Source organism: Lepidothrix coronata, unplaced genomic scaffold (genome assembly GCF_001604755.1).
Source record: "Lepidothrix coronata isolate B3197 unplaced genomic scaffold, Lepidothrix_coronata-1.0 Scaffold37, whole genome shotgun sequence".
Lineage (NCBI taxonomy): Eukaryota > Metazoa > Chordata > Aves > Passeriformes > Pipridae > Lepidothrix > Lepidothrix coronata.
Window position 1 is genome coordinate 753694 of NW_016690217.1, and position 24281 is coordinate 777974.

Here is a 24281-nt window from a genome sequence, read left to right on the forward strand (position 1 = left end):
AGCTTAAAACTGTTCCACGTCTCCGTAGCCCCCAACTGGGGCTGGGGGGCCCCAGAGACCCCAAGGGGCTCAGAGCCCCTTCCTCGTGGCTCTACAACATGGCCACCTCTCCAACAACAACCAAACTACAACTCTTCTCTTCTGGTCAGCTTGTGGAATGTTTACATTTTGCAGGAGTGCCCATTGGACAAAACTTCAAAACTTCCAGGGGTTTCCACCCCTTGGCGTTTTACCATTTTTCTTAGCCTCTGGGGGAAAACAAGATTCAAACCACTACAGCCTGCTGTTCTGTTCCCCTGTCCCTGAGGGTAGTTTTCCAGGGGGTCCTGGGGAAGGGGAGGGGTCCAGAGTAAATCCTTGAAGAGCTGAAATTTTGCTTTCCTAAAGTTCAGGGTCATGAATTTACTCTTCACCTGACCCATATCCCTCAGGACTGTGAACTGCTCCAGTGCGGGATCACTGCAGCTCAGGCTGCCTCCAGCCTTGACTAGCTCACTGTGTTGGTGACCAACAGATCCAGTATTGCATCTCCTCTGGCTGGGTTATTACCTGGCCTGAGAAGTTATCCCCCATGCATTCCAGGAGTCTCCTGGATTGCCTACAGTTTGCTGTGCTACTTTCCCAGCAGATACTGGGGTGGTTGAAGCCCCCCATCAAGCCTGCAAGCACAATGCCTCCTGCAGCTGGAGCAGGAAGGTGTCATCAGAAGGTTCCCCTTGGTTAGGTAGCCTGGAATACACACTGACCATGAGGTTCCCTTTGTTGCCTCAGTCTCTGATTCTTACCCACAGGCTTTGACCTCCTTGTGGCTTTTCTTCAGAGACAGCTCTTCATGCTGTATCCAACTCTTAACATCTTTGCTTTGTTTATGACTATATGTGAGGTGACCAACCTCATCGAGCAATGGACCAATGTTATCTCTGATCCTCCTTCTGCTGCCTTTTGCCATGGGTGTATTTAAAAAAGCTCTTTTTATTGTCCCCTGCAAGTACTGCCCAGCTTCAGCTCCAATGGAGCTTTGGCCCCACAAATTTTCTCCCTAAAGTGGAAAACACAGTCTCTGTAGTCTTCCTATGTTGCCTCGCCTTGCTTCCAACGTCCATATACATTCCATTTCCATCCAAGCTAAGTAAGTCCAGCCAGCCTTCCATTTGACATCTGGCACACTGGAATTGCCAGCTCCTGTGCTCTTAAGAAATGGCTCTTAAGTTCATAGCTGAAGCAGAGAAAAACTAAGTTCGTCTAGAAAAATACTACAGCTACCATCTAGGGAAACAGGAACAGCAAGGAGCAAAAGTCCTTACAGAGAAGCCTGCTGTCTACATTTCAACTGAGCAAGGAGTTTCATTTTCCATGTGCTGAGAGACCAAGAGCTAAGAAGCAACCTTAAACTATTTTTAAACACAGTATTTCAGTAAGAGGCACTTCACAAACATTCTCTAGAAAGCTCCTGACAAGCAATGCAGAAAAACAGCTCACTTAGAGCCTGGGAAGTGAGAAGCAAGTTAAACACTTTAGCAAGTTATAAAAGATCATGGAGAGAAGCCACCCCAGGGCTGGGAGCTGGATCCTAAGCCCTGTCCTGAGCTGATCTTTTTGCTTAGAAAATCCATTTTCATATCCATCATTTCTTGCAGGTAAATAGTGTTCCACAGGAGTAATGCCTACATAAGAAAATCATTATTTAAAGCCTTTAATAGCTAACATATCCTGGTTGCCTGGTCTGATAGTCTGCTTTCCACTGCAGATAAAAAAAAGGTATGTTGGATATAGAACAGCAGGCTACTATAGGAATTACTTATCATAATTCCCTGCTTTTCGTAGGGATAGGCCACTTCATTTGCAACTGCCAATAGCACTAGGATTTGGTTTAGATCAGTCTTCAGTGGACAAGAGCTCATGTGCTAGCCAACCACCACCTACCTTCACTCTGAAGCATCTTCAGAGCCCTGTTTTTCCTGACACCAGTGCTTATATTCCTTCAAGGTGAATGCTTCTCTCTGTATCACTCCTACTCATCTGGTGTCTCACCAGTGATACTACAAATAATTCAAACACTTTAGACGTGTGCAGAGTTCAAGAAACTTCTCACCTTAGAAAAAAGTTGTATTGGTGTTCACAGGCACATAACAGAGCTTACTTTGCCCTTCCATTCTTCTACCTTACACAGACTGGTGTGACCTTTTAGCCCATGGATACTTCCTGTAACTCTTGGGTCACATTTACTGGACAGCACCTGTTGGTTTGATTCATTATTGTGTGGAGCAATATTGATTAAAACAAACCTCAGGAGATAGGAGCTTCACCACTTACTGGTACTGTGCCTGAGAAGTTAAAAGCTCCCTTTTCCAGCTACATTTCCTTTTCTAAGGGTGTTTTAAAACAGGGTGCCTGTGATCTCTGACTTCAACCAAAACTGCCCTGACTTTGAAATGAGAACTGGCACATTCCCACCAAGTTTCAAGTCTGACAAAAGCATGCTTTCTGCAGTTTTTGAACTTGGGTACTGGGAAGCCACACAGCAGACTCTCTAAACACCTTGGTAAAGACACCATAGTGTGGCTTTTAATCACTTTCTGACCCCATCTAGCTTCACTGCTCTAAAGAAGAGTGAGAGCAGAACCAAGTAGCCTTACCTAAGCCTCGGACTAAAGAGCAATATGAATGTGGCTACTGCAGCCCTCTGATGAGCAATCTGGGCCACAGTCCTTCACAACAAATTTTCTCAGTGCCTCTGAAAACTCAGTGAAATTCACACGTGAAACCTACACATGACCAGTTCCAGCCAACCTGGGTAGGCAGCCAGAAAAATAAGCTAGGACAAAACAAAGGGCCTCTTGGAAACTTCACAGCCTGTTCGTAAGGTGTCCTGTGGCCCTTCTTCTCTGTCTCTCCTAGACTGGTACTTCTGATCCAATCCCTGCACTAGAATAAAAAGTACATCCCTCTTCCATATAAAAGCTGTGGATAGAGCACCATAATTCTCTTACAGCAATGACACCTCATTTTGTATGGATTTAGGGTGTGTTAGAACTCAGCAGTGGCCAAGCCACTGAAACGCTGCCCTTGCTGAGTCACAAGACAGATTCCTTCATTACTAACTGCACTTAAACTAATACAGAAACCACGAGTAGCAAAAGAGTTCCTTAGTCTGAAAGGAGACATGAAAACAATCAAAAAGGGAAGGTTTGTGCCCTTATTTTGCTTTCAAGATTTATCAAAATGTGTTCCAAGAGCAGAAGATATTAAATCTCTTTTTCATGTGTCACACAATCTCAGTTTCTGCCCAGTGTCCAGAACATCCTCATACAAGAGCAATTTTGGCAATTGTGTTTTGTTCCCTATTCCTTGATCTTATTTGATTCTGCCAGGCTTCATCAGACATTCCCTATGGATAAAGCAAAGCAGTGCATTATTTAAGAGGCTTGGGCTACAACCTTTGCTCATACCCCAACAGTACCAAATGCAGCGTGACCACTCGCAACAGCAAACTTACAAGACCAGGCTGTGAATCTCAAAGCTGTGCACTATTCAACACACGGCAAAAAGTAATAATTTCACACTCACCTGGTATTGTATCAGCTTTAAAACTCTTTCTGGGCTAGACACAAATAAAATACAGCCTCTTTTTCAAATCGCCCGATTCAATTACCTGCCATGCTTTTTAGTATTTTCAGGAATCTTTTTATTTTCTAATGTGATACAAGGTATTCCCTCCATAACACTGTTTATGTTCCCTTACTCCTTACTCCAGTTTCCATGGACAATGGTCTACCTTGCAAGAACTTCATTTACTCTAGAGTAAATCACTCCTGGCTGATCACCTCCAAACTGGGATCTTCACTGTTGCTGAGAAGATGGTGATGGGCCATTTCTCCCATTTGTTGTCATCGATACAAGGATTCTGCTAGATTGCCTGCTGTTGCTGCCCTGTTATTATTCAGACAGATTCACCTCCTTACCCTTCATCCTGCTTTAGTTTTCACTTCAGGTATAATCACACTCAGGAGAGGCTCAGAAGCAGGAAAAGCTCCTGTTTTAACCTAAGAATGACCACGAACACAGTGAGCAGACCAAATCTGTATCAGCCTTGCAATACAGTGTGTTAACAAGTGAGGAGAAGCCAAATAAACCAAGACATTAATGGTATGGAAGAAAAAGAAACACACTGAAAGAAAGCATGAAGACTACAATAAACAATCAAGAAAGTTGTACTGTACTTATTTTTTATTTTTTTTAAAGAAATCTTCTAACAGTGCTAAGTTAGTGAACAATTAAGAGTACCATTTGGCTGCAGGCCTCTGAAAGACTGTTTCAGCTGGTGACAGCGTGAGTCACCTCTTTCTGGTGACAAATAACTGAAACTGGAAACATCACTGGACCTATCCAATCTCAAAAGTCTCATGCTCCTTTCCCTTCTCTATTTAAATTTAAATTAATTAAATTAAAATAATTTATATTAATGTTTTAAAATAATTAAATAAAAATAAATTAAAAATTAACATTCTCCTGCTGCCTAGTTGTTTATATGAATATATCCTGCTCTCCCTCACTGTGCATACAGAAGTTCAACAAACACTTATGGAACTTTCCAATGTATTTGAAGATATCTATTCTCACAGAATGGTTTTTTTAAGCAAACTGCAAAATTGATTAACATTACACTGTCATACATTTTCCTGGGTTGAGAAAACTTTAACTGTAACCTGCATACTTAGACTGTCTGCTGTGCTATTTTAAACCCACAAATAACCTTTATGTAGTCCATTGTTTCAAACTTTGTTTTGAACTTAACCATGTCTTTAACTATCAACTGCACACTACTGTAAAAAGAAAATTTAGTCAAAAACAGGCTGGCGAATAGTATTATCACATTTTTTAAGACAAGGAAACACTGAAATCAAATCACTCTCTTATTTTTCCACTTCTAGCTTCAGGAGCTTGTTGTGCCACCTTCTTCCTCACCTTTGTACTGTAGACACATTGCTTGTTCTAGTGGTTAGGACTGATGTTTTAACAACCTAAACCAGCTGAAAAAATCAAAAGGAACAGAATATTTAGTAATAAGTGCATCTGTTTTTCTATAAGCTACAAAGGAAACATAGTACTGTAAAGCAACACTGTATGTTGACAGCTTTTCCTCTACCACAAAACCAGCAAGCAACACATGAAATAACCACCTCCATCACACTACTTGACATGATCAGTCATTTTTTTTCCTGCCAAAGGAATACGGTCCCAAAGCTGCAGCAACTGCTCCCCAACTTGTGGTTCCAGCTCCTAGAAATGAACAGGAAATTAGAGAAGTTACTTGCACTGCTAGTACTGAACACACAGAAACTATTTACAACAAAATTATTATATAAGGTTGCTGGTGATTGCTTTCAGCCTCCCTTTTGCTATCAGGACATAAATCAGAACTCCCGGCACAGCAGGGTTTTTTTACTAGGGCTCAGCAGAGACAGAAACTTTCATCCACACTGCCTTACAGGCTGTTTGAGGTGGTTTTTTTCCACAGTAAGATGTCAGTTCTCACACAGAGAATTCCCAGTGAACACACCACTGCCATATACAGGAACTGATGCACCATATACTTTGTATCTTCCACAGGTCACTCACTAACTAACTAAAGATCTTTTTTTCCCATATCATTTAAGTTTAATTCCATCGAGTGTGGTGGAGAATGTGGAAAGGCAGGTCACAGGAAATACAGTGACTCTTCGTGGAATCATAGACATTAATATAACAATTTTAACATTGTTGAGACTCTTTAGGTCTTAAGAGCCGCTTACAAGAGAAGCCCAGTCAACTCCAACATGTGCTACATTTACATTCCTTTCCTTGTTCTTACAGTATTCTCCTTTCTTTACAACTGGAGAGGTTTTGGAGAAGTAGTGGGAAGATGATACAAAAGGTTTAGCTCTTGAATCATCGAGATGTTTTGGGAAGCGTCAGGGAGAACACAGAAACTGCCACAGAGAACTCTTGTGTCAATTCTTTGGCTTTTTGTAGTTGCATTTAGCGTTAACAAATTGGAGAACTGTCCTGAGCTTTATTCTGCCTCAGAACTCTAGATTCTCTTCAAGCTTTACAGAAAATTCCAAGTTATGAATTATTAACAGTTATTTGGGTGTGACAGACTATCTTGGGGAATGCATCAAAGAGGGCACAAACCTCCAGAACCAAAATTACCAACTAAAAAAACCAAACAACTTCTTTTTGGAAACATCCAGCTTTAAATCTTTTCTTTTTAAACACGTATTAAGCAAGAAACTGTTTTCATTTTATCAGAACATCTTCACTACCTCAATAGTAGTTCTGCATTAGCAGAAGGTACAATGCACACCAATGAACTGTGATTCAGATTAACACATAGTGAGCACAGTTGAGATAAATGTCAAGGCTGAACAAGCTAATAAACAATACACAGTTCTACCAAGTACAGATTTTAGAAGAGATTAACATTACCTGGCCATCTCTGCTTATTTGTACTTTCTTACTGTCGTTCCAAGGGTTGAGCAAATGGTGTGCAAACTGAAAAGGAATGCTTTCTTTTCTGATCCACTCCACCTTAAAAACGCCTCCAAAACCAGCAGATCCCCAGTCCTGACTTTTCTCACACCCAATCGCTGAACCCATTCTAGCAAAACCCTGCAACAAAAATTGAAGTGTGAAAGAACAGACATAATGAATTCACCAAATTACTGAACTTCACGTGCAACTTTCAAATTAGTTTCATAGTGATTCACATGCTCTCCCTCCATGAAGCTGGGTCTTCTAAAATGTTTACATCCAGAAAGTTAGAAGTATCATTTCTTTTTCCACTTCAAATATGCCTTCTAGAATTTGACTACAAAGAATGTCTCTTAATTTCTCACCATTACCTTCAAAGGTTTTTAAGCTTCGTAACAGAGACTGAAAAGGTGTTGTAAAATCATTTGAGCACAAGGAACCCAGATGAATGTTCTACTACAGAACAGTCTATAGCAAGCTATTCCTTGTTAGTTGTATTTTTTGCAGAAATCCATTTGTTCCTTCCCATATTCCCTCTACATTTAGAATGTTCGCATAGAATTGAGAGAGTGTAGCTGTTCTTCAAAGAAAGAAGTCAAGGTTGTTTTGATTTCCTTCTTCAATGAAGCAGAACAAAATTCCAAGACAAATATTCAAAAACAAAATGAAAGAAATCCCAATCCAAGACTGCACCTAACTTATTTAAGGACACTTTTAAGTAACTTTTAAGAATAGTCTATATATGAGGAAGTAAGCTGAACTTTCTTCACTTGGAACACCTGAGTTTGGCTGGCTCCACAACACAGCTAACCTGCAACTTTGCTTTACCAGGCCAAGTCTTTAACTTGAAACTGGACACAGATTTGACGAGAAGTTATTGACAAATAACTCACTAAACCTGAAGTCAAGACACAGCTGTGGAACAATCATGGCTGGCTTCCTAACTTTTACAAACGACACTTCAGGCAAAACCAGATTTTAAAATTTGTAATAAAGGTATTTGTGAGTTTCCTGGCTTTAGAAAGGTATGACTTGACTGTAACTGCTTGTTCATTCACAATATTTATTTTGGTATGCAAAGAGCAGCAATTCCCTGTTCGTAACTTTTTTTAAGTTTTTATTTCTTTTTGTTGTTTTAAAAGATTAGTGGGTATAAACATTATTCTGACTCATGATGCTTGGAGGCAATGCAGTCTTAGCCTTTGAGGGACAAACTGAGTTAATTAAAAAGGCATATTTCAGAGAAGAAAGAAATACTTCTTCAGCAACCAGAGAGATCTGCATGCTGCTCTACTTAACAGAAGGTCAGACGGAAGTCATAAGCAGAGCCCTCCACACTACACTCAGTCACTTGCTGCACTCTCCCAAACCATCAACCACAGCTAATATCTAGTATTACCTTAGGACTCACCTGAAAGCATCCAGACCCTTGAACAGAAAATATTAAGTAAACCACATTGCTTTCCCAAAAGGCTCCGTTCAGTTTTCGTTCATTACTTGGCGTAGTGGACCATATACCCTTCTGTTGAGAAATATCAATGTTTTGCAAGTTGCTACTTTTCATTATAAAGTACCGAACCGGCATATTTTGTCTTGGTGAAGGAGATTTTGAACCCTGGGAAAATTACATTAAATTAATACAATAAAATAAACCAGGCTTTAGTTCTGAAGTTTTACACATATGAAGACAGAATCCCTTGACTGTGGTCCTCCCCTAGATTCTACAAGAGACATAGGATCTATCAGCTGGTTCTGTCTGAACTGGCTTCAAAATGTATTTCACATCTGTCATTTTCTTAGGCACTTTTCAAAACAATAATTCAACCATGAGGGGCAGCAACAAGAAGAGAAGGACAAGCCTAAACAGTCTAGTGATTAATTACAATTCATCGAGTCGGACATGCCTTCAGATGACACAAAATTAACCATCCTAGACTGCAGCCTACAGAACACTACTTGAATTTCTACCTTCAAGAAACATGCTTTCACCCCTTTACACTGGCTGCATTTAAAAGCTGAAAGACTTTAGAGGAATTATTAAATCCTCCAAGAGTCCATGGAGTTTCCTCTCAATGATCTATTTAATATTACTGCAGTTTACTATTCAAGTATACAGGGAGAATTATGGCAATAACCTCACTAAAAATATGTTCTTTGTTAAAATAAGGATCATTAAAAAAACCCATGCACTCCTAATGAGGCAGATAACACAAAGCTTAAAGAGAATCAGTATTATGCTGTTACATAATTACATATTATTATCAGTATTATGCTATTACATAAACAAAGGAAGGTGGAATCCGAAAACTTCAGACATGCATGTACAATATACTAATTTAGATGGAAAAAAATATACCCTCACTGCTTATTAGTACAAGTTTTTAAAAAATAATCTGATTTTTTTCTACTTTGGATAGCTTTATCTATGCAGTCTGCAAAGAGTAATATTTTTACTGTATTAAACTAGTGTAACAAGGAAATTTAGTCTAGATTTTAAGTTCCAGAAGGAACTATTATGCAGCTGTCATAAATTAAAAGCTAAGTTAGGTTCTTAATTAATCAATAGAATACCTGATAGCTGCAGAAATATATCAGAAAGAAATTCTATTAGTTTTGAAGAGCAGGGTAATATGTTCATGAGAACTCTACCTTTCCAGATATTGGAGAGGAAGGACTAGCACAAGGGCTGGGATAGCTGCTGCTGTCTGCAGGCTTCACTGATGACTGAGATGACCTGTCGTCTGAAGATCGTTTGGAGTGCAAAATATCTTTCTCTTTGTACTTCTTTGGCTGGTGAAGTGTGGGAGGTGTAGGTTTCACTGAAACTCTAAAAAGTAAAGGTAGATACAGGGCATACCATGAGATTCACAAGCAGTCCTAGAACAATTTATATCTACATATCAGCCCTCTGCATGACCACACATACCACAGTAATTCCAAAACACATTAAACAGTAACTAAAAAACCCATACTGATCATGCATTGTTTTTGAATGCTACAGTTAAACCTCTTCTGCTACTTCTCAAAGATGGATTCATGGATGCTATTCCTGACTGCTCTCTCAAACAGCAGGCACATGTATGTGAAATAATTCTCAGTGAAAAATCACAACTACAACACAGCACAGGACAGTGTCAAACCTTTCAACTGTATTTCTACTGTTTTTACCTTCCTATTACTAATAGAATTCAAGTGGTGCTTTTAAAAATAAACACATTGCAACCTACAGTCTATAGAAAACCTCAACATCTTACTTTTCAGCATTAGAGGAGTCAGAGAATTCAGTTTCTGCTGAGCCTTTTCTGATGTTGGTTGACCTCCATGCAGATGCCAAAGGAAGCTCTTCACAAGTCACAGGCCTTGGTCTCTGACCAATTCCTGAAGGCTGCTGCAAACCTGCAGACTGTTCCTCAGCACTTAAAACAGCTGTAATTGCTCTTACAGTTGTTTCATCAACTTGAGACCACGGTTTAGAAGGAGCTCGCATGCGACGCAGGAATAAGCTGTGCCACTTCTGTCTGAGTTGCAAGAGCATTCCAGCAGCCTGCAAGGAATGTCAATTCTGTTAGAGACTAATAAAAGTTAGATCAGACAGGTAAGGGAACCCTATGTCTTTCCTATCAGGCAGCACCTGGCACTTCTAATGGGAACAAACTGAAAGGCATGACTGAGGTCTCGGGGAGGGGGGGTAACCTCACATTTAAACTAACCTGTTAAGCTGCTTTTCTTTCCTAGGATGAAAGGTGAATTTTGAAAAATTCATTTAGCTCTGTACTAAACTTAACACTGTATTGCAAAACCCACAGATTTTTTTTTTCCCACTCTAAAATTTTATCTTTTTAAAATAACCCCAATCTTCTCATGCTTTATGTCCTTCCTCTCAATTCAGGCTGTATTCATGCACGCCTCATTCACACCTGAAGAAAAAGAGCTCTAAGTGACATATTTTTCTTACAGAGACTTCTGCTCAAATGAGATGACTAAATCTAGAAGACTAAAGTCTAATTCCCATTTTATCATAAATGCTTTCATCATCATAAAATTTTAAAAATCATGCTTTTGGACATGTCTAGGAGAGACAGTATTGTTATTAGAACTGATAAGTCCAAGTGTTTCATAACCCATAAACTACTCTACCTCCTGCCACAGCCACAGCTCCTGAATGACCTAGAGACTTCTATTTCAAAGAGCTAGGCACTATTTCAGCTAAGTAACTAATCCTTATTTTTCTCTTGGCTTATAGGTGCAAGAATTGAGAGTTATGGGCAGTAAGTTATGAAACATCACAACTTAGATGGTGAATACATGAATTCATGCAATAGACTACTCTGGGCAAAAGGAGATTGAGACCCTGTTTATTTCTTGAAAAGTTCATGAAATAAAGGTTAAATCACAGAGTGCCTTGTCTGAGACACCCAAATGGACCATGACAGCCACTCTTACAAGAAATTCTTTGTTAATCAAATGTCACAAAAATCTTTTTAGGTTGGTATGACATAAATATCCTTCTACATGAAACAAGCACAGAAGTGATATATTACTTACTTCAGGGTCCAGTTTGAGATGGAGCCATTCATCCAGCTTCAGAAGTGCCAAATTAGCAATTGTTTTGTCCTCCATCTCACTGTCACTGCTGTCATTAGATACCCCACCCCCTGAATTAAACATAAAAGGTGCATTAACATTTCTATACTATGTCCACTTACATACAAAAAACTGAACACTACTGTAATACCAGCAATAAGCTATTTTTCCTTCTAAAATTTACTTTAAAATGTAAACATTTGTAGAACCATTTTTTATTTTCTACAAATACACCCCAGTGAAAAGTCTTTGCTCCAGTTAGCAGAACTCAAGCAGCCAGACCTGCTGAGGGCTCTACTTTGTAAACACCTTTACTGATGGGATCTGTCTCAACTCATGTACCTTCATCACTACTGACAACCATTAACAAACTTTTGCCTGAAACTGTTTGTAAACACACACATGGCTCTCTTTCCTAGTAAAACAGCAGATTTAAAAAACGATTAAGAAAAAAAAAATTATATATATGGCTATTAACTAGGAATTCTTATTTTCTTGAAAGTGCAATTCCATCAGCATGAACAGTATTCAAAGGTTAACAGTTTAAAAACAAGATAAGAAAGCTTCAGAAATAACTTGGACTCTGATATACAAACTATGAGAACTGGCAGCAGGATAGATTATTTTTGTTTCTATTCCTACAGCACTCAATTTAAATACAAAAAAAGGAAATTTCTAGATATTCTTTATTACTTATAGTTAACAGTACAGCTAATTGACATTAAAAGTTATCAGTAGAAAATGATCTTGAAAATGCATGTGTCAGCTGGAAGCAATATGACTATTTACCATATTGATTATTTCTAAATTACTCAGTTTGAATAATCTGGTTCAAAGTATCAAATACACTAGTCTGCAGAAAAAACCCATATATACTACACTTTTCAGCACTAGTATTTCATTAGACATTTTGGTTGCATTCTTTTTTCCCCTACAAACTATAGTTCAATTTCTGAGACTACAGAACTGTGTAAGTGTAATTTATGGATATGAATCTACATGGATTCCCAAAACTGAAACATTTGTAAGAGAGTCTATAAACTATAGTTGAACAGCTACAAGAACTATAACTCTGTTTTCAGAATTAACTAATATATGTAATAAATACTGTAGAAAAATAAGCTTTCCAGATGATATACCAATGGAAACATTCCAAATCCAGATTCCAGTGTACCTCGGAAGGATGATGAAGCCTGCAAGGCATTACTTGGCAGTCTGGCTGGTCCACAGAAGAGTGACACAGTGACAGGTGTTACAACAGAGCAGCACCTGATGTTTGCTATCTTGTGAGCTCTCGTCACTTCATCATATATAAGCCAGTCTGTAGGGAGTGACTGAATGGCTGCAGCTTGTCCATTTGCCAGGGGAATCTATGCAAGAGCAGATAACAATAGGCTATTTTACCCTCTCTTTGTAATTAAAATTAATTTTAACCTATTTGTTAATTTATCCAGAGAAGGTGTGGATGCCTCAACCCTGGACAGGCTGGATGGGGCTTGGAGCAACCTGGTCTAATGGAAAGTGTCTCTGCCCATGGAAGGGGGGGGGGGGAAACTACATGATCTTTGAGGTCTCTTCTAACTTAAACCATTCTATGATTCTATATCTGTGTAGAAATAATATTTTATATAAACACACACAAATAAAAAAGCATGAGAGAATTCAGCCAGACTCACAAATTATCCTACCACCTTGAAATGAAATATTTTGCTTTAAAAAAGAAAAGTTTCAGAGCAGAACTTCGTCCTGCTATTACAAGCAGGGATTATTACAGCAGGTCTCAAGTTGTGCCAGGGGAGGTTTAGGTTAGATATTAGAAAGAATTTCTTTACAGAGAGGGTGGTCAGACATTGGAATGGGCTGGCCAGGGAAGTAGTGGATTCTCTATCCCTGGAGATTTTTAAAAAGAAACTGGATGTGGCACTTAGTGCCATGGTCTAGTAACCGCAGTGGTAGTGGATCAAGGGTTGGACTTGATGATCTCTGAGGTCCCTTTCAACCTGGCTGATTCTATGATTCTTTAAACCAGTTTTATAACTAGGGGTTCTTGTTTTACCATTTTGTCTTGTTCCACCTAGAGGAAGGACTAATTGAAATAATGGAAAAATAAACAAACTCCCTATTATTCTACCTAATGGCAGAAAAAATATTTTCTAAAAGTGTAGTTTTTAATGCACATGATGCTTTTAAAGCACTGACAACTATGAAGAGACATTTCTAAAGCATTTGATAATAGTGCTCTTTTTCGTGAACTATAAATTCAAAGCGATTGTACCTTTTTATACTGAGGTTGACTAAGAACAGAGGTAGGATGAAATCGCACTTTCTTCTCCTTTGGTTCAGTCAAAACCAGGCTTTCTCTGTCTACATGCACGAGATTGGGATACATCCCAGCCACCAAGGCAGCTTTAATTACAGCCCAGTTCTCCGAGTTAGTATTAACATCTCTAATATCAGCTCCTCCTCTGGCTCTAACAAAACCTGAAGAAAAAAAAGGATAAATATGTGCCATGTTTGCTTGTATTTAATATTTACCTTTTTGCCTTTCAGAAGGAATTTGAAAATAAATTGAAATGAACTGCAAACTGATGCATTTTTCACCACTGCCAACCTTAACAGCACCCAGAAGAAACCACAGGGGATTTTACACTAACATAGAATAGAATTAACTGTGAACAATACAGAGACATTTCCTATGGAAATAATTTTCTAAAATGTAAAAATCCAAGGAAACATATCTCACACTGAAAGCCAGTGGCATGTGGAACAACCAGGATTCTTTCAGCTAGATCAGCTATTCCCCAGCCACACTTTCTCATCTTCACCACACCCAGCATGAAGGTGTACTGGTCCGTTTCAAATTAAGTAAGGAGAATTACACCAGTGAACACTATTCTTGTTAAAACTTCTTTACTCTTGACTTCAAAGCTATGTTGAAATTTTTTCCAAGCTATTTACCCGAGGCTCTGAGTTGGCCAAGCAACTGTGTTCTCATTCCTACGATGATTTCCATCGTGGCCTGAGACAGGAAGTTCTTTTCACAGAAGGCTCTCTCCCAGCCGTCACTGCGTGCCTTCTGCCATGCCTGAAAAGAATATTTTTTTACATTTGCATATTAATTAGATTAGTTAAAATTTAAAAATGCATTTTTTAAAAAATTACATTTACATCAATAAAATGAAGGCAAAAGCCACTCTGAAAGTAAGCATATCAAACTAGATTTTTTTCTGTTTAAGTATTAGATTCTCTTCACCCATTCCCTACATGAACATATAGTGATCACTATCTGAAGTTATATTTTAAGACCATTAAGTTAGTATAAAGATCACTTAGTAGTTCGTATTAAAATTACTATTTTAAGTCATCAGCATAGCAGGATATAAAGAGACACATTGTTGGAACATTCAGAATTTAACAAGGTTTGAAAATACCAACAAAAGATATGACAAAAAGTGTTCATTCACAAATTTATGAGTTCAGTATACAGGAGTTTCTTCTCAAAGGACTTAATCCTAGTCTACCATACATCCAACTTGATTGGGACATCCTTTGCTTGCATGGGTGATCTATTGTGATTATTACTCTTCCTGAAATGAAGTAATACCTGGAAAGCCCTGAGAAGGGCCATGTGGTCGCTGAAGGTCCCTGCAGCAAAGCGTTTCCTGCAGAGCATGGCTGCACGCTTCTGAGAGGCCAGAGTGGGCAGGACAAAAGGGTCCTGACAGGCCAGAGCACAGGCAATGGTAAGAACAGGGTCCAGGCACTTCAAAACAACTGCATACAGCACCATTTTACCAAGGTGTGGCTCTACTGGTAATTCAGTGAGATGATAACCAAGTTCAGTGAGATCTTCCCAAGGGTCCATAGCATCTATTGTCTGTTAAAAAAAAAATATAAAAAAGGAAAAGGGGATGAGAACAGTGGACAAAATTAATTTACAATGAAAGCAGAAAGGATGTGAATACTGGACATTAACTAGAACTGCTGTCAAGCAATAAAAAAGCAAGTCAAACCTGAAAGTTTGAGACAAGATTTTTCAACATTCTCTTCCCTTAATATGGAAAAACACATTTCCACACACAAAATAAAACCAGACAATAAACACAAATTCAAAACATCCTTAAGTAACTAAGCAACAGTTGCAGTACAAACAGAAGTCAGTAAACTATGTTGCCAAACAACAAATAGGGAATCAAATACAATTCTCATCTAAATCTATTCCTTTTCACTGACCATAAGCATGTGCACAGCATTTCTCACAATTACAGCAGGTGGAGGATCAGGAGCTTTCATAAGAAAGTCTACAACTGAACAATTAATTGGAGCCAGCAGTTTTGTGTATAAACAAATCTCCTGCAAGTTAAAAAGCAGAATAAAAAAAGGTTATTAAGATTTGGGGGAAAAAAAACCCAAGCACATACTTTTTAAAAATTAATAGTATGGTTTGATGAAAATAAATTTTTTTAAGTTATAATTTCTAACTCAACATGCACCTGAAGTGGCATTCTTAGAAGCTCCGGAGTCTGAAATTCCAACATCTTCTGAAATCGGAGCCTGCTGAAGAGACGAAAACAGACTCCAGGCTGACAGCGCCCAGCCCTTCAAAATAAAATATGGGAACTTGTAAAAATTAGCATTTCATTTTAAAAACAAAACCAACCAACCAAAAACCAAAACAAGCGCACAAAACATAGGATGGAAAAGTAGAAAGCAGTTCTATGAAAAAGATGTTGTTAAGTGGAAGTCCCACACAAGGTGAGAGTTTTCCAACACATGGATTATTTTTGATAGTATGCAAAAACAAAAACAAGGCCTATCTAAGTAAAGGGAGGTAGGTTTTTTTGCTAATCTGAGACCAATCCAAATCTAAACTCTCCTTTACTATAAGGAGTTTAAGTTGTAAACTTCATGTCTTACTCTTCACATCCCCCAAACAGTTTGAAGTTAAAAGGCAGAATGAAGACTGAACAGGTGGTGAGTGAAGGGACAGAGACAGCAAATGCTCACATTCACGCTCTAATTACCCACAGCTTATTGCCAATACCATGTCACTAAACAGGCATTTGTTGCTACTTAAATAAGCTTCTCAGCCCTCACCCACAGCCCAACCCACAGTTGGGAAGAACATGATCATGACCAGTAGTTTGGGGAAGGGGACTAAGGAATCATTGGTCAATGTCTCTTCTAATAAAGAAACAATGGAGCATCAATTAAAAACTAGCAGTGGGCAATTCTTTGCCCACAGACAAGTTGTGAAACACTTTATTGGACACTGGCTGCTGGTGCTACATGGGAGAAAGAGGAGCAACATAAAGCTCACGGGGTGAAAACAACCTAGACCTAATGTAAGTTTTGGGAAATTCCTGAGCATCACTTCTCTACAGCTTGGGAAATGACTCCAATGAAATACATGCTGACCCTTATTCTTCTGTAGAGAATGAGTGTTGGCCATTGTCCAACACAATACTGGACTAGGCTATAAACATTACCCAGTGTGGCTGCTATTATATTGTGTCCTTTATTCTCAACATACTGGACAGCGGATATCTGCAAGGTAAAAACTGATATGAGGCATTTATTACCTGCCTTTTCTCTGGATAGCACTGGCTTTCGAAATCCATGCCGTTTTTAGCATTGCAACATGACTCAGTGCATCAAAAGACTTCTATAAAAGCAAAGTAAGGAACATAAACCTAAGATTGAATAGGGTACATGAAATAAAAGCTACTAGTGATTTATATTATCAACAGAAGTTTTCTAAATAATATAAAATTATAATAATAAGCATCATCAGCTTCTGGCATAAAGGTATGTTCTGAAGTTCTTAGTTTCAAGTAAACTTCTGATTCCATCTCCTTCACAGTACCTTTGTTTTACACAGTTTTCTAAATTAAAGTTTTCTAGTCAATCGATAATTCTCAGATATGGATTGTGTTTTGAGTTATCACAAACCACACAAAAATATATTATTACACTGAATAAAGTCTTCCTCTTTGTCTCACTTGGAAATTACATCCTTATTTTTCTACACTTGATGCAAAATTACAGAAAAAGTTATATGCAGAACTTCAGAAATTTGGTGTGCATATCTCCTATGAAACCCAAACTGACTTTCAAAGCCATATACTAGGTCTTAAACTGCCTCATTATTTTATCTCCCTCTTCTTGAACAAAGAATTTGGAAACGGGTACTCAACACATCAAAACCAATGCTTAAAATCCTAATGGATTAGACTTGGGCTTGATACAATAGCAGGACAAAGGGAATTCCCAGTGTTCTCTAAGCCTCAGGAAGATGGAGATCTGAAGTGATGGACTTGTTTTAAAAATCAAGTAGAAATACTAAATTATGAAAAAAAAAAGAAAAAATACACCAACATATCAATCTACAGTAGCTTTTACAGGGTTTTAAACAGCTATTTTACAGCATTTGTCATAAAACAAATGGATGTCAGAACTTCTCAGTGAGCTTTGTTTCTTGACATGCACTAGCTGTCAGCCTACTGTAAAAAAAAATAGTTCTTCAAAATATATCTATTATGTATTTTAGAACAACACTAGGAATTTTACTTCCCAAAGAAAGTTTAAGGCAATCATACCTCTTTCACCTTGCCTGAGTCAATAACAAATACAACATCATTGACTGTTATGCTGGTTTCTGCGATATTTGTAGAAAGAATCTGCAATAGAAAGAAAAAAAAACCAACCAAAAGTATAGTAGCTGTAAAACCAAAGACAAAATACATCAATATCAGCATCTGACAAAGTCCTCTGATACTTGCTATTTTGCGGATGCCAGAAGGTGGACTTTCAAGCACTTTCTTCTGATCCAAAGTCTGCACACTTGAATGAAGCATGAAAACTTGGTATCTAACACAAGATAAAGACCACATTTTAAGGAACTTTAAAAGAAGTAATAAAAACCTCAACACAGCCACATAAACTAAAGCTTTTACCTGTGAGCATTATCAGCAAACCTCTTGTCATCAAAAACAATACGGTCCCTCAGATTCACTATCTCATCATATCCAGGAAGAAATATTAAAATTGCTCCTAAAAAAAAGTGGGTTTGCAGAGTTAAACAGAAAATTCACTTCAAATATATGTCAGTGCCATGTAGACTAGCACCTGGAAGGTTTTAACTATTTGGGATTTCTGAAAAAAAGAGCATGATTCATCGGAAGTTGAATCCACAGTAGTTTATTGGAAGTGGGTGTATATACCTACCTGCATCACAACTATGACAGATGTTATGCAGTAAGTGCATAATCAGATCCAGATCCACTTTTTCATCATCAAAACTGTGATGATAAGCTGACAACAGCTCTCTGTCCTCTGCACTAAGGTCATTACCACTTGTTTGGACCAGGGAACTTTCATCCAGCTTTCCAAATCCAAATGAAGCACTAAAATAGAAAAATACACAGACCAGAGTCAAGGCTGTTTGCTTTGGGTTTGCATTCATCATCTCAAACTTAGATCAAGACCAACATGACCACTCATCTCAAATTTTAATTTTAAAGTGTAGCAGAACAGCATATCCACAATACTAATATTGTTCACTAATTTAAGTGTACTCCAACAAAACATGCAACTTCAATTTTTAGTGTTAACTTGAATTTTCTTATACTTCATTGAAACAGTCATAAGCAAATGTGACAGAACTCAAAGTATAAAGACAGTACTTGTTTATTTGCTAAAGGAAAAATATTTAAAAGACATGTATTTTCCAAAAATTTCTCACTATCAGAAACTACATTAAGAGAAATTGTAATAATATAGATCTCCACAAAACAATAACTAAGCTATGATAACTCTAAGTTAATAAAAAACCAACTCTTGAATGGCCTAGTGTACATGTTACTCCTATGAAGTTTCTTTAATATCGCTATTGTGCATCAACAATATACAGATAAAAACACAAAACAGATTTGTTTCCAAAATAAGTATGTGAGATTAAAATGTACCTGGTATAGAATCAACATCTCTGCGTATTAATTAAGTTACTATGATCACATCCTGCCCATCATGATAGGAATGTCCATATCAAGATGACAAAAGCTAATAATATAAAAGTAGTCCTATGCCACTATAACTGTATTTATCTTAGAGTTGTGCAAACATAATCACTATGATTCTGAGTACAAACAAACTTTTCTTTTTTAATAACTATGTTTTTGAAAAATTTCTATTCTTAAAAAAAAAATCTTGCTATTTAGGCCAGATTTTAAAGAAGACAAAACATGAATTTCCCTTCAACATGTCACACAACTCTTTCAGCAAAGCAGTTATAGCTTACCTGTAAGATTCCAACAGGTCAACAACTTCTGTCTGTCCAAAGCGCTTAGCCCAGTCAACAGCCATCCTGAAAGAGTTGCAGAAAAATCCTTGCTGGATTTCTCACTTCAAAAGACGCATATGAATAGCATATTATGTTAGGAGACAATTGACACCACACTTTTGTATCAATTTCTGTACTGTAATCAATGCTGTTATTGCTGGATCTGCAACTTCCTGTTTTAAAGTGCATAAATAGGTTGAAACAGCCTTTCTGATTTTTAATAACTGCAGTTCTTTACCACAAAAGAATAACAGAAGTACATGCAAACATACACAATGAAATGAGGAGGAAGAATGCACCATTCCTTCAAAAAGCACATAGCAATGCACACAGATCAGCCATGCCTTTTTGCAGTACCTTCACATTATCCCACAAAGTTACACATCACACATTTTTCAACAAAATGTGGGAATACACTGGGCTATTTGATGTTTTACAGGAGGTTCCCTCCTCACAACGCAGTTCACTGTTTTACTTTTTAAACTGCATTCCTTCTCCAGTTTTGCAAGTAGTAATGCCAAATATGAGACCACTAGAATCCCAATTCTTATCTTTCCACAGTACAATTCTTTGCTAATACTTCCCTGTTTATATGAAGACACAATCCATGGCCACAAAACTTGAGTTTTTACAGATTCACAAATATTTTTACATGATACAACATATTTATAGACATAACACAAAGATCTTCTGATACAGGTTATCAGAAAACTCTCTGAAAATAAGAATCACCAAACATTTTGGGTCCAATTCAATCAATGCAGTGAAAAAGATCATAGTTTTTCTTCTAAACGGTGTCTTAAATCAGACATATCAAAACCAAGTGTATAGCCCATAACTGAGACTGTGTAATTAAGAATTCAATTTAGAATTTACAGAAAACAATGTGATGAACAGAAGTCAGAAGCTCACTAATAGGCTGTCAAAACCTATTAGTGCTTTTGGTAAGCTAGAAAATTCTATGACATCTAAACTAATTTTCTTTCTCGCTTCTGTATTGACAAATAAATCTATCTTTCAGTTTATGTGTTTGTTATTACCAGCCATTGGATGATTTGCAGTGGATACTTGCTCCCATACTGATCAGCTGCTCCACTTGACTCAAAAAGCCTCTCCCTGAAGCAATCATTAGAGCAGTCGCACTGGTTTCACTGTGCCTATAATCAACTGAGAAGGAAAAAAAAAATCAGCAAACCCAAGAGAAATGTTATTTTTTCATCCAAATGTAGTACAAATATTACTTTTAAAATTCAGCCCAAAGAGAATTTGTTTCCTCACTTCATCTCTGCAGTCAGTTCATGTGCATTAAACACTATTTTAGAAACGTAACTTCTGTCAATACTTCAAAACAAGTACAGCAACAAATAACTAAACAAGTCATTAATTCTGCTAGCCCTATTCATTTTTTCAATAGGCATCAGAATGCAAAGGTAACAAAATCTGAAACTGGAGACAAAAGCAGGCACAGAAATTGAAATAAATTTGCGGTTGCTTTTTTCTTATGTAATAAGATGAGAAACCTACCGCTGACATTTTCAGTTAAAATGAGATGAAACACCTGAGCAAAGGAATCAATATCTTTATGCAACCAGATGTCAGAAAGACAAGAGTCCATTTCTTTTACTAGCCACGGTTCAAGGCAATTCACATCTTTTTCAGTCTGAAGATAAGAAACAGCATTGAAAGATTAACCTCTTCCAAAAGTTGTCTTTATTCTCCTATATCACCCACAAAGAATTTGAATGGTTACTTTTCCGAGTAACAATCAGGAATCCAGCACTCAGACATCAGTTAAAGCATTTATTTTATCCCAAGTACTTGAAGTGGCAGCTGAGCCACTTGAGCTGAGGAAAAGTTATGTACAACCATTATAACTGAAAAGCAAGCTTCAGCTAGAGTAGTTCATTCTAATAAAATACTCTTTAAAATATGTTAATATCCTCTGTAATATCTTTAGAAATAAAATTAATATCTTTAATAGTAGTATCTTTAAAAAACAGATTATAAATGGCTAGTAAATATGACACAGATGCAAAAACTCTTTCAACAAAAGGAAAAACTTACCAGTTGATTAAATACTGTGTCACCACCATCATCCAACATGTGATACTCTTCAGTTGCCCTTGGCACAGATTTTTGTCTCTGAGGTTTCAGTTTGCTAGTATTTTCCTGAGGAGAACACCACTCAGTGAGAGTGTTTTTCTGTTTCTCTTCTAGAATACATAAAGTATTTCCCAAAAAAATGTTAAAGTCATCATAATTATCCATTTTTTTCCATTAAATAAACAGTTATATCAGGACATAGCTTTACCTATCCTAATTCTTTTATTTAATTGAGAAAGCTGCTACCAATCCAACATAAATTCCATGATTAAGGGCACACAAAGTGCACCATTGCAAACATCTGCTGTAAGAACAAGGAAAAACCCACCATTTTGCAGCCTAACACTCTTAAGCCTCCAGAATAGCCTCCTCTATTCCAATTTACTGCATTCAAATAAGCTTCCTAAGTAACTATCTTCTACACAATCTCAGCCCAGATCTTTCTCCAGAAGTGAAATACCAAGTAGAAGTTATACAACTCCTCCATGTCACAACTGATTTTTTGTGGGGGTTGATTTTTTTTTTTAAATACTCACTAGGAATTTTAACAGAAAGCCATCCTATCAGCTGTTCAATTAATGAGACTCATTGTCAACCCTTACCATTAAGTCCCCCTACCTTGCTGCTTCTCCTTTTTGTACTTGACCATCTCTTTATTTGTATACCCAGTGCTTCGTAAAATGTCCTCCAGAAACATCTCTTTAACTTCAAAAGGTCTTTCTTGGACTGAAAGTATAAATAATTCATAAAAGATTAGAAATTCCTTAGCTTCACTTTCAATACTTATTTAAAAAAAAATCATTTTCATAGACACAAAACGTGGATTAAACATTATTAGGGCCTGACTTAAGGCATCATTACTTTCCTTGAAAAATCTTGTAAGAGTATCTTCACTGGAGTTTATTTTCTTAAAATTACTGGGCCACAAACATTTCAAAAGGGAAATGTCAGCTGAATATCTTGTTTCTCATTAACCTCTTCGATTCTACTAGGTGTTACAGCAAGTGATGATTGTTAGATTGAGAGTTATTAACTGCAATTTTATCAAAATGAGGAAAACAGCCATTTTTATCTAAGGTTTCAAAATAGTCACTAATAAAGCCTGCCACCTGGATTACAAAATACAAGAGCAATTGATATGGCTTTAGTGAAAGATTCCACAAGCAGACTGTTATCTTCGTGCTGAACTACTTTCATGAGAAGTATATGAGGAGATACAGTTCTCTCAATTTCCTCAACTAATTCAGCCAAATTTGGCTTTCTTTACTGAATATTTCCTGACAAATGAGACAACCCAATGGCCTTTAGCTCCTAATAATTTATCCTGATTTCTTTTTCATCATGACTGTTTTCTAGACCTTATTTTTGAACATTAAAGGATGCTTTTCACATGAAGAATTAAAATCTCTAGATTTTAATTTCTCATCCCTTAGCAGACACACCACAGCTGAGTTTAGACTCAAGACTTTCCTTCAGAAAGAAAAAGTTACAATTCACATACTTTTAAAAGCTGTCATGGAGGAGTTCTTCCAACACTGATCACACACTTAGTGTGTACTACAGGAACTCACAACTAAAAAATGTTGGTTTCTATGGTCAGGATTTTGTCAGCTATATTGCTGAAGGAGAATCAAACCTTTTTCATTATATTAACAGCCAAAGTATTTAAAACGCTCTTCTTTTAATTTTTATATTCTCAAAAAACAGAAAAATAAGGTTTTCAATTGTAATTAGCCCATTAAGTTTAGTATAACAGTATAACCACTGGAGAAAGAGACTGCCATCAGAATTTCCAAAACAAGCCCACTGGTCTAAAAGAACAGAAAGCGGCAAAAAGAGTAAACTGAAAGCCACACAACAATTACAACTGAGGCCTCCCCTTGCAAAAAAAAATTTGGAAAACACTCAAATCATGGGTAATTCCCAGACTCCTGCCTCCAAAAAGCTTCAAGTCTTATTTTACTAGGCAGAAATTCAGAACTGGTAAGTAGAAATAAACACTTCTATCTATAAAAAAAGGAAAAAAGATTTCTTTCTCACAAACATTCACTAAAATAAACCACTGATTTGTAGACAAGACTCCAAACAAAGTGATCCCACCCATCTCCTAAAACTCAATATTCTTTAAAAAGGGCTGACATGCAGACAGTCTATTTGATTGGCAAATAAAGGATTTCTCTTAAAGCTTCTTTTCAAAACACATAATATTTGGACATAATTGTTGGAAAAGAGGACTGCAAGGTGCTAGAGGAGGTGAACCATGCTGAAAACCTACAACTCATGAGGGTGGGAAAATGAAAACAAACCCACAAAAAACCCCACATCTCCCACACACCCTACCTCTACTAAAGATCAGTCAAATGAAATTAAAACAGCAATAATGATAATTTTTCTTTGCATCTGAATGTAATCTAACTGCAGGTTTCTGACTCTGAACATAAATTAACAGAAATTGCATGTCTTTCCTGAATATTTATCTAGATGAACTGCTAGGACTTTCCTTTATAATCAAGAACCATGCCATTAAAAATGGAACCCCAGTTTGCCTAGGACCGTATTTCTGAAGTGAACATGTATAGTTATCTGTGTTTTATCCAGTAACCACTAACAATGACTATGAGGCCTGATGAACTAGAACCTACTGGAATGTATTAATATATAACACACTGTTATAGATCGTAGGACCTATGTCACCACAGAGACAAGCACTTTAACAATCTTTTCCTGCTTCTTGAATTGA

General features: G+C 37.2%; 1 protein-coding gene across 4 annotated transcripts in view; it reads right to left on the reverse strand.

The window, feature by feature from the left end:
- Nucleotides 1–3711: 3711 nt before the first annotated feature.
- LOC108496227 (probable ATP-dependent RNA helicase YTHDC2) overlaps nt 3712–24281 on the reverse strand; it is a 28779-nt gene continuing 8209 nt past the window's right edge. For 2 of the 4 annotated variants that reach the window (XM_017812743.1, XM_017812745.1), the window contains exons 8-29: nt 22160–22267; nt 21503–21651; nt 20963–21098; nt 20479–20605; nt 19397–19462; nt 18325–18503; nt 18054–18150; nt 17880–17967; nt 17697–17777; nt 16680–16762; nt 15591–15696; nt 15331–15450; nt 14702–14974; nt 14056–14182; nt 13373–13578; nt 12272–12467; nt 11059–11168; nt 9768–10057; nt 9163–9340; nt 7925–8128; nt 6469–6651; nt 3713–5280 (exon numbers count right to left, since the gene is read on the reverse strand). In XM_017812743.1, the coding sequence (XP_017668232.1) occupies nt 5191–5280; nt 6469–6651; nt 7925–8128; nt 9163–9340; nt 9768–10057; nt 11059–11168; nt 12272–12467; nt 13373–13578; nt 14056–14182; nt 14702–14974; nt 15331–15450; nt 15591–15696; nt 16680–16762; nt 17697–17777; nt 17880–17967; nt 18054–18150; nt 18325–18503; nt 19397–19462; nt 20479–20605; nt 20963–21098; nt 21503–21651; nt 22160–22267 (3197 nt within the window). In that variant the 3' untranslated portion in view covers nt 3713–5190. Of the gene's footprint in view, nt 5281–6468; nt 6652–7924; nt 8129–9162; nt 9341–9767; nt 10058–11058; nt 11169–12271; nt 12468–13372; nt 13579–14055; nt 14183–14701; nt 14975–15330; nt 15451–15590; nt 15697–16679; nt 16763–17696; nt 17778–17879; nt 17968–18053; nt 18151–18324; nt 18504–19396; nt 19463–20478; nt 20606–20962; nt 21099–21502; nt 21652–22159; nt 22268–24281 lie in introns of all 4 variants that reach the window. The other 2 variants (XM_017812744.1, XM_017812746.1) reach the window with 2 other exon arrangements.